Genomic DNA, 18,715 nt, shown 5'->3' on the forward strand with positions numbered 1-18,715 from the left:
TTGAACACCTTTGTGTTGTGTTTCTGCTTTGCTGCTCTCTAGTTAGAGGGAGCAGAGGGAGCGGAGGGAGCCTACTCTGTCTCCTTTGTGCCACGGCTCAGAGGGAGGCAGCTGCATCCCCGCGGTCAGCGCTCATGTTATTCACACCTCACCTCCTCCTTTGTGTGCACCTCCGCGGCCGGCCGGATGGAGCACGTACCCAGTGAAGGGCTTACAGAGCTGTCCTCGGGTGATTCGTGGCTCTCTCAGAGCGTCTCCTTCTCCCTTCCTGCGCCCTTTCCTTCTCTCACGGATTCAGATCTGAAGTGAACCACATGAGAGGTTTAACCACATTTTCTCAGCTCACAGAGACGGTAGTCAAGTCTCCTCATTTCTAAGGCTACAACAAACTCTGAGAAACGGAGCGTGTTCACAGACCAAACGTCTTTAAGGGAGTTCAGTTTTACATTGTGAGGATAACCTGAAAGGTTTACATGCCAGTTGCAGATTATGCAAAAAAAAAAAAGGTTGCCTACAGGTTGTATTGCGATAGTGGCTTTAGCTGTCAGTGCCTGCGGTCTCCATTTGCTTCCTGATTTGCATTTATGCAAAGTGTCCCGACTCATTCACTTGATGTTGATGCAAATAACAGTCATACAATAAATATATGTGTCAGGTATGTGGCAGATAAACCAGAGAGACGGTCCTTCAAGGCTTTTGAAACGTCTCTGCTTCAAGTCTGACTGCACAGTTGACATAGCATGGTTGCTTGAGCAATGCAGTTAGGACACGAAACAAAAAAAAAAAAAAAGAAGAAGAAGAAATTAAAGTTTTCAGCTAAATGTTTGTGATAGCCCTGTTGCTTTTTACTTCAAATGTTACTGTAGTCACTGTTTGTGATAGTATCAGGATTAAAATGTCAGGTTTCAGGTTTCCAGCGTGATGACAGGAGCAGTATCAGTAATAAACAGTGACTGTTAACTGTTCAATATAGATTCACACTATTTATGCATCTTCAACACTTTGTGCAACAAACAATATGCAGTAGCTAGGTAGTTTGTAGTAGTTCTTAATAGTTAAACAAAGTTTAATAGTCTTATTACTTTAGTTGTTCTTGTTTTAGTGTTTGAATGTGTGTGATTGTGTTCTCTGTTTTTTCTCTTGTTGCATTAATTCAGCTCTATAGTAAATGAGGCCACTACCTCAATATACTTTAAATTAAAATAAATGACTCTGATGTCTTGTATTCTTTATGAAGCCATGATTTGAAATACACAATTAGATTTACCAGACACATTAGAGTGTATTTACACAAAGTATCGGTATCGGATCGGTATCAGCAATACCAACCTGAATTTTACTTTTATTCCAGACTCAGGATCCACACAACAAAAACATAATGTCAAAAGTATGTATCAATCAGTACTTTTATATTCACTCTCAGTGTTTAGAACTGTATATACCATCACTCCTATACCATTAATTGATCCGTTCAGTTCAATTCAGTTTTATTTTATAGAAAATCAGTCAATACAAATTGCCTGATTGTTTTTAAGACGATTTACAGAACCCACTCTGAATCCCCAGGGCAAGAATTACAGCGGAAGATACATTACAAGAATTCTTACCAGATGATTTCCAGTTGGGAAAGTCTGCCCTAGTCTGCACTAGTTAGGCACAAAATGTGTGAAGGGAACATACCTGACCTGACTTTACAGTCACAGTCGGTCAAACATGTTTGATGTTCTTTAGACAAATCTGGATGCAATCAGGCTGTATGAACTGTTCACTGACCCATCTGTAAACACGCGTTACCAGCAGCCAGTGAGAAACATCGTGAATAGCAAAACAAAGAAGGTAAAGAGCGAGAACATAGGCTTACCACCTTCATGCAAAAATCTGCTGAAACCACTCTGTTAAACAATACACAACCAAGAGGGCATGGTATTAGGTGATGGTGCATGGGAGGTTAGCAGTATCACAGTATTTATCATAGAAGGCTTTGCTCGTATACAGCTCGCTCATTAAGACACTGGTAGAAAGGTGAAGAAATGAATGGGAGGACAGAAGCAAACAACAGGTTCAGTGGCAGTAGGCCCGGGGCAGGTTCAGTCTTCTACAGAGGCACTACGCAAAACACATCTAGAAGTCCAAATGAAAAGCCAAGCAGCAGGCTAGCAGTCAGCTACCAACAAGCAACCAAGAAGAAGACACCAGCTAACTAGCCTAGCCAAATGAAAAGGTAAGAAGTGATGGGACATGCGACTACACTTCAACCAACACGTCTCCCTCTGCCTAAGAATGAAAGTAAAACACTACAAGCCACCAGCTAACTAGCCTAGCCAACAGCCCACTGAACTTATCTTGAACATAAAAGATGGTTTAAATATGATCTGAAGGCAGTGTAACTGTATAATTTCTGCACACATCCTGCACCATGACTGTGAAAAACCAACACCCCTTGCAAAATAGCTTTCAGCTCGCTTAATAAAATAAAGAAAAGAAGAACGGAGAAAAAAACAGCCTCTGCTCAGACTGGTCCTTGTCCACATTCCTCAAGTCCTCCACTGAAGTGGTGCTTACTACAAAGTTCAAGTCCCTCTACAGGATACGTGATACCAGGATTATAGTAAACTCCCTCTTGGTTGGCCTTTAGAGCACATGCTGAGCAGGATTAAGGTCTGCCTGTGCCAGTTGTTGTGTGATCTCTCTGTGGGCCAGTGGGGCTCGGCCCGCCACTCCTAATCCTGCAGACAATGCTGGCTGTTAATTGCAGACTGACTGACATAGCAGGGGAAAGTCATGAAGACAATGTGTGAGTGGCCAGCGTCTCCATAATCCCCTGTGCTCCGAGGAATGTCCCTATGTGGCATCCATCCATATTTCTCCAGATCAGCGCCGCCTCACACGTGGGGTTTTCCACGTCGCCGACGGTTACAGACACACACGCTCTGTTTTGTTTCAGAGTCAAACGGACACGGGGAGAGTCACTACACGCCGTTGTGAAATTTCCCACTTTCGGCTTGGAGCGCTAATAGGAGGTGTGAGAAAGCACACCCAGGTGTTTGTGTTTCAGACAGAGTGGTTCAGACTGTTAACAGACGCACACTTTCCTGTCATTCCACCTTAAGACACGACTGAAATAATGTGGCTGGTTACAGCTTTGAAGCCTGTGTTTATATTTTTATCTTTCATTATATTATATAATGTATATTTATTCTTTTAATTAAAGTTTTAATTGAACTGCGTCACTTTCCCACTGTTTTGTGACACTTTGTGGTTGTTTATGTGGTCTTCTGCCAATTTTGCCTTTTGTGTTTTGCATGTCTGTGGCTGGTTTGTGTCTCTTTGTGTCTGTTTTGCATTTCTTTGTGATTCTTTTGTATCTTTGTGGTTGTTTTGCATCTCTTTGTGGTTGTTCTGTGGCTCTTTGTGTTTGTTCTGCATCTCTTTGTGGTTATTTTATGTCTCTTTGTGGTTGTTTTATGTCTCTTTGCGGTTGTTTTGTGCCTCTTTGCGGTTATTTTGTATTTTTGTGGTTGTTTTACATTTCCTTGTGGTTATTTTGTGTCTCTTTGCAGTTGTTTTGTATCTTTGTGGTTGTTTTGCATCTCTTTGCAATTGTTTTGTGTCTCTTTGCAGTTGTTTTATGTCTCTTTGCAGTTGTTTTGTGCCCCTTTTCGGTTGTTTTGTATCTTTGTAGTTGTTTTGCATCTCCTTTGTGGTTATTTTGCATTGCTCTATGTTTGTATTGAATTTCCTTGTGGTTGTTTTACACCCACTTGGAGTTTTGCATCTCTTATTTATTTATTTTGAATTTTATAGGGGGTTTTGTGTCTTCTACTCGTTTTCTTAATAATTTTCCATCATCTTTCCCATCACCTGTTTTGTGTATATTTATGGCTGTTTTGCATCCTGTTTATTTATTTATTTTTATGTATATGGCTGTTTTGTGTCTTGCGGCTGTGGCTTTGCATTTCTTTGTGGTTGCATCGCATCACCTTGGGTTTGGTTCTGTCTCATCGTGGTCGTTTTAAATCACACCGAGACTTTTTTGAGGCCGTTTTTAGTTTCTTTGTGGGTGTTTTGAGTCTTGGGACAGCCTCCTAGTGTGTCTGTTTTGCACACGAAGTTTTATATCACATAAGAAATAATTTTACACACCCGCCTCTGTTAAGCCGCTATTGTTTTGATAATTGCACACACAAATTTTGTTTTATTGCGTTGGGGTAATAATTGAATTCATTGAATTTGAACCATTTCTCTTTCAGAACTCTCAGGCTGTCAGGACAGTTCATGGTGTAGGGTTAGGGTTTAAACTTTTCCATGTTTTTGGTGCCTCCCAGGTGGTAAAGAAACATAGGTGGACAGAGAGGCTGCACGTCTCCCAAAGGCACAAGTCATGCAGGCTTTTTATGTTTTGCAAACAGAGCACTGTAGTCATTTTGGATACCGGGTCGTTTATCAGTGACTGACAATCAGCCTGGAGTCATATTTCACCACAGCGAGCTGAGCAGATGTGCAGGTGGTGGACTGGCGGCATGTCTGCAGTTGGATGCTTTTGTTCTTGCGATGTCTCACCTGTTGTCACATCACACATATGCAAAGCAGCGCCGCTGAGTCATTCCACTGCCTTCAGCCAGTCATTCAATGCTCTTCAGAGTGATACCCGTTTCCTGTTTAAAGGGTGAAGGCTCAGATTAGACGACGCGGCTCATTTCTGTCCTTCACATGTGAACCGACTTGTAGCAGCTGGCCAGACAGTAACAAAATCTCCTAACACGTTTTGTAAACCTCACATATTAACAGGTCATGTCACACTTGCTCTTTTTCACGGCTGCTCGTGGCAACATTTTTGCTCCTTCTTCTCTGACAAATCCCCGTCCTCCGTCAGAACTGTCTCTCCGTGTGAGGCTGAAAACTTGGCCTCGACTTTCGGGCGTAAATTAAAATTCTAATGGCGTACACTTATAAATCAGTCTGTATCATTTTGCTGCTGCTGGTATGGGAACAGGCGTAATTGCAATAGCAAACACAGAGAGAGAATAAACAGTGGAAAACCACCAAAGGCCAGTAATCACACTGTAAGCTCTGACAACCATTCATTCAGAGTTGCTCACAGATGTTACGTGTGATGCACTGGTGCAGAGAGACAAATAGGCTGAAGGAAATGGTTTTAAAGAAGCCTTTATTTTCCTCTTTTTGCCACACCGAACGTGCAAAGTTCTGACAGAAGCGCCGTCGCCTTTTTGTTATTTAAGTGCAACGCTGTCAGTTTTTAGTCTCAGCTCAAAAAGATTAAAGGCGGGTTAGACTAAGACTCTAATGATTTGTTGTTTACACAAAACCCCCTCTCTTTCGCTGGAAAAGTCGATCCGATTGCTGTTTGCACATTCACAGCTTGCCAGTTTAATAATACAAGAGTTTTATGCTTAAGCCTCATGCCCTCTTTTCCCATGGGTGCCGTGCCAGGGGACGGATCCTCCGCTTCCTCTTGCTAGCTATTTGAAGCTGATTTGCAACTGAATGAATGAAATGTCTAATCAAACTCCGTGCTTGTTCTGTGTGACACAGAGTGTGCGAAGCGTCTCGGTGGATTTGTAGGAAACACGGACGGGGTGCGGGGGTGAAAGAAAATAGGGCGCGAGAGACTCGTGCTGTTTGAACGTGAGCTCCGGACACATGAAAGACTGTCGTTTTTCCCAGTATACATCTCTGGAAGGCAGAGCCGTGATTATGGTCTGTGGCGGGGATGTTTGTTGTGAGTAATTTGTCTCCCATGCTAGACTTTGGTGATGGATCTTCAGCTCAGTGTGTGCCAGAGTTCAGCCAGGGTGTGCTTCCTCTAATTCTAAGTCTTATTCCGTTACGGTTTTAACATTTTAGGAAGCCAGTCATTTTCCACGTCTCTTCGTCTAAAATCCATTAGGGATTTTTACACTTGGCGTAAATCCTCACTTTTCAGATCTGTCACTTAAATGAAAGTGACAACACCACAGTATAAAACACACAGCTAATTACAAGCAAAAGCTAAAGCCTTTCTTGAAGTGTTACTTGAACAGTTCATTCATTATGTTTTACAGCTCATCCTCCAGAGGGTCACGGGGGTCGAAGACTGCCCCAGCTAGCACTGGGTGGGGAGGCGTGGTGCACCCTAGGTTGGCAGTCTGTCACAGGGAGGACACCCATAGACAAACAACCGCTCACATGCACACGTGCGGCCGACGCGGAGTCATCAATTAACCCAACAAGCATGTCTTTGGAACGTGGGAGGAAGCCGGAGGAATCCCACGCAAGGCGTAAGAAGAACATGCAAGCTCCATATAGAAAGGCCCCCATAAGTATTCACATACAGGATGCTGTACACAGATCTGTCACAACATTAAAACCAATGATCATCTTGTGACGGTGCAATGTTCTGCTGGGAAACTTTTGGACGTGTACCACCCACCTAGATCAGACCAGGCACCCCAACCCCATAGCAACAACACTAACCCTAACCCTAACCCAGCAGGAAAAAACATGAAGAACAGAACAAGGTGGCCTCCAAATAGTATCTGTGGGATGATCCACAGAGGCTCCTCACTTCAACCCATAGAACCCAACGGCCCCCACAAGGTAAACCTACGAGGTCATAATGTTGTGGCCGATCAGCATTTGCTTGGACTGATACATTGTAAGCAGCATGATAATGTTGCATCTGGTTTCAGCAGAGCAGCCTTTATCTTATCTTTATCATCCTAGTGACTCATGGTTTATGCGATTATTAAAGATTTAAACCAATCTTTATTAGCGAGAGGCCCGTCTCCGCTCTCATATTAGCAAACAGATTCAAGTGCGTGCACGCACCTCAGAACTAAGTGTTCCCAACACAAAAGCATTGTTAGGAAGAGAGTCCTCCCACACGATGAGCGAGAGTACAATAATGACATTTGGTAAGGAAATGGTGTGACTCCCAAATGTACATTATGAAAGGAACAGATTCAGTGTTTCACGATTCTTTCGTTTCTTCCTGTTAAAAGGGAGTTTTTCCTTGCCACCGTCGCCCTCAGGCTTGCTCTGGAGGTTGCAGGCTGGTTTTTGTGAAGCGTCTTGAGACGATTTGTATTGTTATTGGCGTCATATAAATAAAATTGAATAGAATTTAAATTCATGACTTGTTTTATATAAAATAGCCATCTAACGTAACTATCCAGTACTCAAATTCAGGTGTTAAAAGTACCTCAAGCACCAATCTGAATCAACTGGAACCCCTCATTTAATTGTTCTTTGGTAAACGTACCACTTCTCATCTGGTTCATTCCAATATGGTTTCCATGGCAAGTATATACATATATATACAGAAACACTCCAATAAAAACAAGACAAAACATGTAATGTTTCTCAGTGGTTATGCACTTTTATTCCAAAGTTTTAGGTCCCACCGTGGGTCCCATGGTAGTTAATACCAGGATCAGCTCATAATCCCTGAGAAGCCAGTATTGGGAATGAACTGTTTGAACCCTCCAGATACTGGAGAATAAAACACCACAGTCATTTAGCACAGTTCAGAACAGTACAAAAAAAAACATCATGTCCAGGTCAATTAAAAGCGTTTGTAAACCACAAAAGGGGGAATTACATTCTAAGCATATACAGTACAGTCACTACTTAATTAAACAAAGGCACAGTACACAATACTGTAATCAGAATGGATAGCGCGACCCAATATGGGTGAGTGATGGCACAGAGGTAACAGACACCTCCATGTGGAAGAACTGATGTTGCCCTCGCCTCACAGGCCTCAACAGTAACCAGTCGACATTATGTGTAAATTATGTACGTTCTAGTTGACAACACTGAGTCTGGAGATCAGCCTTTTGTGCAAACTATTATAGACTGAGACTCGGATTACACACACGCTTGTTATTTCGCTCATTCAGTCAGCTCTCCCTTCACTATTTTGGGCTCTTGAACGTGCCATTCAGCGAGGCCGGCACTTGTCCACCGTTTTGTGACTTCTGGAGGCGAGGAGCAAACATCAGCCCATTTGAAACACAGCTGTGCAATTTTCAAACAACAATAAAAGGACTTTTCAAAGCAATTCAAAAGCTGATTGTAACCCCAAATCAAAATCTCGTCCACTCATCACTTTTCCCCTGATTGTAACTAATGCAAGGAGTGTTATTAAATACATAAAAATGAATAGATGTTGAGATTTCGAGGGGTTATTCTTATAATTATTATTTTTCTGGTCTCAGTTGGGACACAGATCTGAAGTATGTCATCAAAGGACGTAAACTCGGTCGGTTCACCAAGAAATACCCAAAAAGGGGAAAGTGCTTTGTCCTGAAATACTTCAGATTAGGTCACCAAAGATGCATTTTGGAATTCTGCCAACTGCCAGCTCCAGTCGTGGGAGAAATAACACTGTTCACTTAAAAGACTTAAAGGTACAACAACATCTTCATATTAGAGCGTGCGTCCGGAGTCATCGCAGTTAAAAGAACTAAAGAAAAAAATAAAAGCGTCCAATTATATGCGTTAAAGCCCCACAGCCTACAAACATAGACCTGGATGGCTTTGATATTTAAAAGCGAGAAAGGAGAGTTAATATAAAGCTGGCAAAAAGGCTTGAATATATGAGAATACATTCTATGAGAATTGCAGATACATTTACAAGCAACATATACATCACAAAGCTCGACTGATTGCCTGCAAAGCTTAAACGGCGAAAGCCGCTTCCTGCCCGGAGCCGGAGCCCTCCGCCCCAAGCGTAACAGAGACGAGGTCCCAGCTCCTGGCGGGAAGGAATAGTCCCGAGGCGGGCCGCACAGCAGCCCAGTAAAACCATCCAAGACCACGCACCGCTGAACCAAGAATACAGCGGCCGCGCAGTCTAATACCGAAACAAAACGCTGGTCCCCGCAAGCCTTTCAGATACCGAGGCGCAGCGGGGACGAGGATGAGAAAGGAGCGGTCGCCCTAATAATAGGCAACCAGGGGGGGACACCATGGGGTGTCTGGGTACAGGAGACAGTGCACAGACTTGAACCTGGAAGACAGAAACAAATGGGGGTTAGACTCACGGAGGGGGTGTCGAAGGTGCTTTGTAATGAAGCCGAACAATCTCTCACCTCGACGGATCCTCCTCCACAGGAAAAGCCCCTTTCAAATTGATGATGTTGCTCTTATTTTCAAACATCCCGTAACTGAGAGTGATCTGGGGGAGAAAAACGCGGCGAAAGCATGAGCAACGGGGAGGGGAAGTCCCTTGCTTTCATGACTTCATAAGGAATGAAAGTCAGTGTGTGAGGAAACGGAGTCGCCCTGTGAGCCCCCTCACCTGCTTATGGATCTCAGATCTGGACACCTGTTGCAGGTTTTCCAGGTGGGAGTGGAACAGGTTGCTGCGGGTCAGGGGGACCCCGAGGACGGACTCGATGATGTAGCCGATGGTGCAGTCGTCGGGCAGACGGATCTTCTCCGCCGTGTTCATGAAGTGGCCGCCGCTGAAAGGGCAGACACTTAGTTAGTGCTGGTTTCAAGCTGAAGAAATTCAAAAGAGTCTTCCTAGGTTTTACAAAGATGTTTCAAGTATCTCTTAGCTCTCGAGAGTTTTTGCGTGTCTTACCTGGCCCATGGGCTCATCTTCAGTGCCAGACCCCGGCTCACGCAGAAGCCCGCGCCTCCGGTAGCAAACCAGAAGTTGACCGGTTTCTACAAGAGAGGAAGAAAAAGTCAACCCAAACGTACGACTCGTTAATGGCGTAGCTGTGAACATGAGCTTCTTTCTTTGACGTACCATCTTATTGTCCCCCAGCCTCTCCGTGGCCTCTATGGGCCGGTCCAGGCTGGGTTTGCCGATGTACATGTCCTGGGTGTGGGGGTACTGAGACAGGTGCTTCACCAGAGTCCGCACATTCACGTAATTGTCGTCATCTACGTGACAGAACCACCTGAGAAGCAGGACCAGGTATTAGGTGGGGGACATATCAGACTACATCGGCGCATATCCGCACTTCAAAAAAGGGATTCCTACTTTTTCCCCGACTCGATGAACTTGTCGTATTCCACCGCCATCTTGCACGACAGAGCTTGTCGGCTGTGAGCTGCAGAGCAGTTGGTGTTGATGGCGTGACTCCCTGTGGCAGAAAAGAACGGGCAGAGAGTTGCAGCATGAGATGGGATCATCAAAGGAGGCTTTTTTTTTTCTTGACATTTAAATTTGATTTGGTTTCACGTGGCGAACAAGACAAAGTGCATCTGTGCTCCTGACGTTAAAAAACCATCATAAAACTTACCAATTTTCCTCTTTAGCTCATCGTCCTCTCCGTCCGTGAAGATGTACGTCTGCAAACGGACAAGGGAGAACACACATAAGAGGATGTGGCGTTTGAAGCGGCTACATCAAAAAACCGCCACGGCTGATCATGTGAGGCGGTCACGCGATCAAACTCCCGCTTCCTCGCGTCCAGCCAGTGTGATTAGCATCAATCAGCGCGTCTTTTATGCAGTGGAAAACACGTCGCGTTAAACAGCCCCCTGCTCTAATAAAGCCCCTTTGTCCTGCGTTTTACTCTCTCCATGGCAACTATGTGGCCGCCCCGAAGCATCCCAGACAAACAACAAAGGAGGAGGCAGACTGTCCGCCTCCCACACACACACACACACACACACACACACACACACACACACACACACACACACACACACACACACACACACACCATTCATGCATCACATCCCCTGGCTGAGGCCCTTCTCTCTGCTGGACCTGATGCCGAGCTCCAGCGCGTCTGATCTGGCTAAAACCTTAGCAGGAAAAAAAAAAAAAGTTACAGTCTTAACAGATGTGATAAACCAGCGCCTTTGTCCTCACCCGCTACCTCAAACCTTCACAAGAGGTAAACCGCGAGCGTCTGCTGAATGTAGCAATTAGTCATAAAAGGAGCTGACAACAAAGGGCAAGGTTGCAGGAACGCACTTTAAAGGGAGCAGGGAGGGATTAGACACCTCTTTATGATAACTCACACCGAGCAGGTGCAGGCCGGTGAATGGGGACGATGAAAAGGGCCGCCGGCCTGCAGGCTCCGTAACCGCCAGCGGTCTGTTTACTCTTCACCTGAGGTGAGGCAGCACCTGCCGAACATCACGCTCTCTTATCTGGGCCACGTGTCTCTACATGCCACGCCGCGTTGCCCTTAACCCTCCCTGACGGGGCCCTTTGCTACATCCCTCGTCCCTGCGAGTTTCAGCCGCAGCCTGCAGCTGCCGAGCGACTGCAGGCTGCCGTCGACCGCCGCCGCCGCCGACTTTGCCAGAATTAAAGGACACAGTGCCCTTTTTGAGCAAATTCTGAGCAGGCGCCGCTCGACGCCGACGCCGCGAGCCTGCTATTTGCTTAAGGAACGGCGGTGGCTTGACTGGTGAGGGGGGATCAGAGGCCGGAGCTGTTTGCTTTAAAGCCCGGTGAATAGGCGGCCTAATCACCGAGGCAGCTGCCAGGGCTGCCACGCTACTGACAGAAAGAGAGGGAGGGAGGATGGAGGACCGGTGTGGAATCTCACCGCTGATTTGCAAATCGAAAACCGTGTGTGGCCATTCACCCCCTTTCTCACCTCCCCCCACCTCCTCCTCCTTCCCCCTCTAGGCCACATACGCAGCCTGAGCCTCTTCAATAGAACAATGCTCTGAGTTTTCATGCTGGGTAAAGTCTCCACTGGGTAAATTCTTCATTTGCATACAGCTGCAGGAGTTAACTAAAGAGAAACCTCCTGAGGGGAGAAAAAAAAAAAAAGTTTTTTCTCTCTCTCTCTCATTGTCTTTCAGCTGAAACTTAGAGGAACAGTTACTTTCACGGAATACTAATTTTTTACCCATCAAAAAAAGCAATTAAATAACAGGAGAAGTGGCTGCGTGTGAAGCAGAGATAAGAGGCGATGAGGGCAAGGGGTGAGGAGGAGCGGGAGATGAGAGGATATAGGGAGAGGGGGGGCGCTGCCCTCCTGGCTGCAGGAAGGCCTGGCACGGCCCAGTCTGAGCTGAACGTGGTGCCTGGCTGGCTGTCTCCAGCTCCACAGGAAGGAAGGGCACCCGGCTCCCTTCTTTCCATCAGCCACCTCCACCCTGACTCCTTCCCCCTTCTGTCCCGGACTCTGAAAAAGCTCATTTTTAAAACAAAGGCCACACAATTTTTTTAATTTATTTATTTTTACCAACGCCCACTTTCTGACCGCTTGTGAATCCACTGCTTCATACTGAAGGCGTTTGATTAACTCACCCACAGCAGCAAGTGCTTTTCCTGAAGGCTAAAAGCACTCATAGCTGGAGTGCTGGCTAATTATCATACTCTTAAGAGAGGAATGCCTGGCACCACCGGCACAAAAGATGCCTGTGCCATCTGTCCAGACACTAGAAAATAAATGTAGGCTCTGATAAAAGCAGCCACTACGTGCCAGTTTTACAAATCCGTCCAAGAAAGGGAGAAGGAGAAGAGTTGGTCTGGATCCTCTTGAGTTTGGGATTTAAACTGATGGCGCTGAAGGGCTGCTCGCGTTTCAAAAGCACCCGTTCAGATTAACTAGATTTATTAGCTGCTCAGAGTAACTATTAACATGAGGATACTGGATTTGCAGAAAGTGCTGTTTACGCTCCGCGCGGGCTCAAAGATTAAGAAGAGGCACTATTGTGTCAACACGACTATCTCAAAGTTAATCCGCCCTCCCCTCGCGCAAACAGCAACAGATAGCGGCTCCACCTGCACACAGAGTAAGCGCGCAGGCAGAAGCGACAACGACAACAACAAAAAAAGAAAAGTCTCCTCCGCAGCTAGAAGAGGTCCAAGCTCCACAGATGTTCGTCAGCTGAGCGTGAGAATCAAACCTGAGCGCGGGGAGGTGGTGGGGGGGGGGGGGGGGGGGGGGGGGGGGGGGGCGGCCATATGCACACGGTGGGAACTCGGAGCATCATATGGCTGGCATTAAGGCCGCCCTTTGTTCTGCCTCCCATGACCACCTGGCACCCTTGCTCCAGGAACTCCCTCCTGCATTGTGGTGCTCAGTCTGTCCTTTTTTTTTTTTTTTTTTTTTTTTTTGTCTGCGCAGCCACCCACCAGCTGCCTGCCTAGCAGCCCTGCTGTCGGATGGGTTAACTAGCATCATCCAGTACAGTAACCGAGGCCAATTAGCCCAAACAGTCCCACATATGGGCAGGTGTCGTAGAGCATCATCGGTGGGAGCTATGTCATTATGCCCCATCACTGCTCCTCCTTTCACAGATGAGGCCAAAGTGATTGTGACAGCTTAACAGTATTGCGTTTCCTGACGCATCTTGTGAGACGAAACCTCTCCCCAAGCTTTACCGCTGCTTTAGAGTAAGGACAGAGGGGAGATTTTGAAGCCTGTGTATGACAGCCTTTGAGGCAAATCAGACAGACTTCTGCAAAAGCACGTGTGACACCTCTATGTGCGGGATAAAAATCACTTTGACTAGTTTTCTCCACACCCCATCCCCGTCTTTGTGCACCATCTAAAAAGGAGCTTGGCTCCCAAGGCCGCATTTTCATACCCAGCGTGCTAGTTCCCGGCGTAAACTTGCCCACAGATGCACCCTTTTGTCCCAGGCATCCCCTTAGCGAAGCCCCCGTCTTTCCCATCCCTCCAAGCAAGCTTGACCCACACTCAGCTCCCACGTTCCCATGGAAAGAGGGGAGACAAGGGGCTGGGAAAGCTTTTCTTCCCCCTTCAGAAAGACGCTTTGTTAGTCCTGGAAGGGGGACAGCGCTGGAGTCGGTGCTGTGAAGCATCCATTGCACCCGGGGCATTCACAGGGACACCCAGAAAGAGGAGGGATAATAGATTGCGGGGAGAGAGGGGGGTTTAAAGAGGGAGTCCTGAAACTGCTCCCTGCGTTCTCAGGGACATCAGTCAGAGGAGAATAAAAAGTGACAAAGCCGGGGAAATTCAGCGCGGTGAACAGGGGGCTGTGTGGCCGTTTTCAGCGTGTCATCTGGTGACAAGGGGGAACAATGCGGCACTGTAAACTGCCGTCAAACAAGCATCACCTGCATCCCTTATTGTCCAGCTCTGCAGGAAAAGGCTCAGCGACAATGATGTGAACCCGCGCGCGTCACATCACAACTGAAATATTACTTGTCAGCTTGTGCAATATGTAATATCTGATAAACAGCCGATTGTGCATGGATAAAACACCAGATTCAATGTTCATTTTTGCACTTTCCCCTTACCTGTTGCATGTTTCTGGAGATCCATGTGTCCAGGAGCAGATTGAGCCTGGACTGGTGGAACTTCTTGGTGGTCTTCACGGCGATGAAGATGTCATCCGCGCTGATGTCCTCGGCTGGCGGGGGGTCAGCGGCGGACGCGGAGGAGCGCGCGGGCTTCTCCACCTCCCTCCGCCCCCGGGTCAGCTTGGTGAAGTACGCCGAGAATCCCTTCTTGTCCCGTGCGCCCTGGGGCCGCGCGTCCCCCTCCTCCTCCTCCTCTTGGAGAAGCGAGCGCGCAGCGGCGTCCTCTCCGTCCGCCCGCTCGTCCACCTGGACGCGGTGATGCTGCAGGGCGACCAGGAGCAGCAGCAGGCAGAGGCATGCCGTGCAGGCTACAGAGATGGCTGTCTTCTTTCCATTATTTTTCAGCATGATTAAATTAAAAAATACTACGAAGCGGCGCAGCGAACTTCTAATGCCAAGTCCATATGCTGGTGTTCCTCAATAAATCTCAAAATTTATTACACGTACGGTCCCGTTAGTGCGCATAGCTGAACAGCAACTAAGTGATGTGTGCAGGGGGGAAATATATAAGCTTCCATAGTGGCCACGCCTCATGGGAGGTCCTTGAATCCAGCATGCCAGCCAGTGACGCAACAATAGGGCGTGGATTTAGCACTGTGTGTATGTGTGTGTCACTAAGTTCAGCTTTGCCCGTACACACAATAAAAGTAAACGTTTGACCCAAGGAAAACAAAGCTGCAGGTGATCAGGAGCAAAGGTGCGTTTCCAAACTGCACCTGGAGGGAAACCGTGACTCATCTCGCTAAAAATGTTTATTCTCTCGCTGTGAGTCTTTAATCACACTCATTTCATCCTTTCACTTTTCAGTGCGAAGTTATTTGAACTCACCAGGGTGTGAGCCGACCATTCACCAGACAAACAGGCTCCATTGTTCATCGCTGACCTTGCCAGGCCTCTAGACAGTTGGTCATTCCTGAACACTTGTTATTCAAATTCTGGCTCCATCTGGTGCTGGGACGCTGACCAAAAGACATGAGTTCCATTTTCGTGCAGCTGGTGGAGGCTGGACGACTTGTGGCGACCGCCAGGTTTCGACAGTTTGGTTTAAACTAATCTGATCAGTCAGAGATTTTAAAGGACACCTTCGGATTGATAAATCTATAACCGCCAGGTGATGAATTGTGGAAAGGTTCAGTCACGCTTCTTGCTTCTCTTTACTTGCAGCAGCACCAGAAGTGCGCCTTTTCAAACATTTGCGAGAGAAAAACTCATTTTCCTCTGCAGGTGTTTCATTCTCTTTATTTCTGGAACATGCAGGGCCGTGCTTTCTTGCTCCTGTCAAGGCCTTTTGTCCTACGTTTGAAAGTGAGCACAGAAAGGAATCCAAAAGCAAGCATAAGAAACCAGACAGAAGGGGTTGTCTCTGTGGCCTTCCTTCTTCTTCAATCATCCGCCTCTTTGGGCTTACTGGGCTTGCAGGGCATTCGTCCCAGCTCAGAGACTGTTTTTGGTCCTTTTGGACCTGTAAGAACAATGTCTCTTGTTAAAATGGCAAGTGAAACCGCGCCGGCCTCCATCTGTATTAGCTCCAGACTCCCTCCTCGCCTTGCAGTTTATGTCAGCCTTTTGCTAACTGCCTTTTGAAACCTCTCCATGGCTCTCCCTCTCCTCCGACCCCCCTGCCTGACACTACTGCTGAATGCCAGAGGGATTACATCCAGTTTCTTCAGACGAGCCCACTTCCTCCCCACAGCGCCCACAAACCCACAAATAAACACCACGGCGTGCTTGATTTTCCCTCTGATTATATCAGCATGCTGGGGGATCTGAGCTCTGATGGTAAAATTACAGGGCAGCTATTTATAGTTCGCGCTTTAACAAACATGGTCGCATGTGATAGAGGATGGGGCAGGTAAAGAATCCCAGTGTGAACTGTCACAACATCCCACAAGTGTCCCGGAGGCATAAATAAATGTCGCTTTTTTATTTCCCCCGATTACACAAATACCTGGGATCACACTGAGCTCCATCAGCGATAACTTGATACTCTGTTTAGTCTCTGTTCATGCTGAACAGAAACACGGCGTGGAAGCTCAAAGACGCGTCTTTCTTTTCAGTGTTTCCGTTCATTTCACACATTCCTCAGTTTGATGCCCCAAAAAATTCTGCTTCTTGTAACTTTTGCATATTAGTGAATAGTACTGTCCCTGTCTTTTGCATTGCAGTAGACGCTTCGGTGCAAGGTTTTAGATCTCCTGCAAGCTAAACTCAGAATCTTGGAAAATATCTATGTCTGTAACTTTTATCCATGTCTCATACTTTCATGAATGCATCAGTGCTGCAGCCTAAGTGTAAAAATTATTATATTTTGGGGAACTGTGGAGGAGCGGTTAGCTTGTTAAATGCTTGTGAACTTTTTCTAAATGGCTTTACGTTACACCACATGAATGCTGATCAAATCATGTCTATACAGAGGTAGTGAGGTCTATAAAGACGTCCCACTTCCATGCATTTGACGCCCGAATGCTGAGTGTCTTTTATTTAAGATGAGATGAGCTGTGGACGTTTCATTTCATAACACTGAAGGCCAGCTCTGAACTCTTCTGTCTAAGTGTCAACCACGGCTATAACACAGTACAAATGGAATAAGACTCCCCCCGACGTCCCTCCTGGAATCAGCGATGAGAGCTGAGTGGAGGGGATCAGTCCTCGGCCCTGTGTGTTTCCCCATCATTGACGCTCTGTAGCGCTGATGGGACTGCGGGTCACACCCGAAGCGAGAGCCAGGGGACCGGGGCGTCCTCCTCAGAACTCGGTGTCAGTTTCACCACACACGCAACAGTAGAGAGGCCTTCAGCTGCTCATGAGACGAGTAACTAAAACGAACTTGAAGTTATCTGCAAAGAGAGTTCCAGTAAATTTGAAAGAACGTGTTTGAGGTAAGCACAATGGACTTACGCAACAGGGGATGAGACTTACTATGATCCTTACTGGCAAAAAGAAAAAAAATCCCATAATTCAAGAGATAAGATCACGCTGAAGATAATCACTATCGTTGGCATACGTTGTAAAAGCTGCAGTTCTTCTTGTCTTTCAGAGTTAATGCAGTTTTCCAAATTGTGGACACTTTTTTTTGGATTGCATTCGATTAATTTAATCAGCTCTGTCATCATCAAGGATGTCATCATCCCTGTCTCACCGCAGTATGGACAGGCTCCCTTACAAAGCCACTTGTTACTGGAAACTAGACATTGACCCTTCAGGTTTATATTTCCACCATAAACTCCAGGGACCTCTAAAAGCTGTTGACAAAGGAGTTATTTCTATAACATAAGGTTTAAGAGGTGGAAGTTGGCCACGTATCCTAGCTGAGCCTTTCAAAAGGTCCCTTGACTCAAAATAAATGGCAGTTCTTCCACCAGTGCCCCCCTCCCTCCCATCAGATGCTTTCTCATGTTAATTATCAAGTGCATGAACTTGTGTGCCTAACCAGATTTGTTTATCTCTGCAGTCGCAGGATGTGTTGTGTAAAAAGTTTGTCCGTCGCTGTGTTAAGAGTGAGTCAACTTTCGGAGGACGAATGAAGCCGTCTTTTTATTTCTCGAATAAATAAAGAAGCCCAGTGATCTGAGCCAAGGGAAGAGAAAGGCTCAACTCTGCAGATCCAATGAAAACAGGAAACTCCCGACTGGTGGCCGATGTCCTTTTTTGAAGGGCCCCGTACCCCGGTCATATTTGCTCCTTTCGCACTCCGTCCCCTCTTCATAGGCAGGCTAACGCCAGATATTTGCATAACTGTTCATCAGACCTGCTCATCACCCCCTGCTCCTGCCCTACTTCCACTCTGTCAGCCTAATCCTTCCCAGCACTCTCTCTTTGTGCCCGGCCCTCGTTGTTCTGGGAGCATCAAATGATCAACACAGTAAATTGGGAGGACTATTCTGGTCCGGTCAGATCTGCAGCCTCACAACTGTGGCTCCAAATAGAAACATATTCAGTGGGATGGCTCAAATTATGAACGATGAGTGAGGCTGGCATGGCTTCCTATTTGTTGTCCATGGCTGTGGGAGGGGGGGGGGGCTTTATATTATAGTACATGAAGAGGTGCAGAGATATGATCTAAGTGTGTATTATGGTGGAAGAATAGGGCTGTGGGACCTGATACTGTGAAAATGACGGAGCAGTCCGATGTGTCGCGATGACAGGCAGAGAGGAGAGAGGCTCCGCTGGGAAAGTGCCATGGTTTCACTTCAAGTGTCATTGTGTCATTCCTCTTGTTTTCCAGTAAAGGAGCTGCACAGTCAGCAGACTTAGTAGTGGCATTTTGTAATAGAAAGTTCCGTTTCATCCTCAGATTATGCCAAAAGCCAAGGGGGTATAGCTCAGTGGTAGAGCATTTGACTGCAGATCAAGAGGTCTCCGGTTCAAATCCGGATGCCCCCTCTACTTATGCACCCCTGTGCCGTTTGGAGATGGAGTCCTGAACACACCCAAGAGGAAATAATC

The 18,715-nt window shown here is 46.6% G+C and overlaps 1 protein-coding gene and 1 non-coding gene across 2 annotated transcripts; one reads left to right on the forward strand and one right to left on the reverse strand.

Annotated features, from left to right (window-relative positions):
* Positions 1 to 7,355: 7,355 nt before the first annotated feature.
* Positions 7,356 to 14,758, reverse strand: lfng (LFNG O-fucosylpeptide 3-beta-N-acetylglucosaminyltransferase). Its single transcript, XM_047572349.1, has 8 exons — positions 14,207 to 14,758; positions 10,263 to 10,311; positions 10,001 to 10,103; positions 9,764 to 9,917; positions 9,593 to 9,678; positions 9,305 to 9,470; positions 9,096 to 9,181; positions 7,356 to 9,013 (listed from the first exon to the last, which is right to left on the reverse strand). The coding sequence occupies exons 1-8, from the start codon at positions 14,615 to 14,617 to the stop codon at positions 8,944 to 8,946; spliced, it is 1,125 nt and encodes a 374-aa protein (XP_047428305.1). The 5' UTR covers positions 14,618 to 14,758; the 3' UTR covers positions 7,356 to 8,943.
* Positions 14,759 to 18,580: 3,822 nt separating this feature from the next.
* Positions 18,581 to 18,652, forward strand: trnac-gca. Its single transcript has one exon. It is a non-coding gene; the product is annotated as a tRNA-Cys (tRNA).
* Positions 18,653 to 18,715: the final 63 nt, after the last annotated feature.

Source organism: Mugil cephalus, chromosome 20 (assembly GCF_022458985.1).
Source record: "Mugil cephalus isolate CIBA_MC_2020 chromosome 20, CIBA_Mcephalus_1.1, whole genome shotgun sequence".
Classification (NCBI taxonomy): Eukaryota; Metazoa; Chordata; class Actinopteri; order Mugiliformes; family Mugilidae; genus Mugil; species Mugil cephalus.

What these genes read in the sequence shown, in the direction of transcription:
- lfng (XM_047572349.1), bottom strand. Translation starts at nt 14,617, where the DNA reads ATGCTGAAAAATAATGGAAAGAAGACAGCCATCTCTGTAGCCTGCACG. An exon ending in TGAGCTAAAGAGGAAAATTG is followed by an intron (nt 10,104 to 10,262) that starts GTAAGTTTTATG and finishes TTTCTGCCACAG; the next exon opens with GGAGTCACGCCATCAACACC. An exon ending in TTCATCGAGTCGGGGAAAAA is followed by an intron (nt 9,918 to 10,000) that starts GTAGGAATCCCT and finishes CCTGCTTCTCAG; the next exon opens with GTGGTTCTGTCACGTAGATG.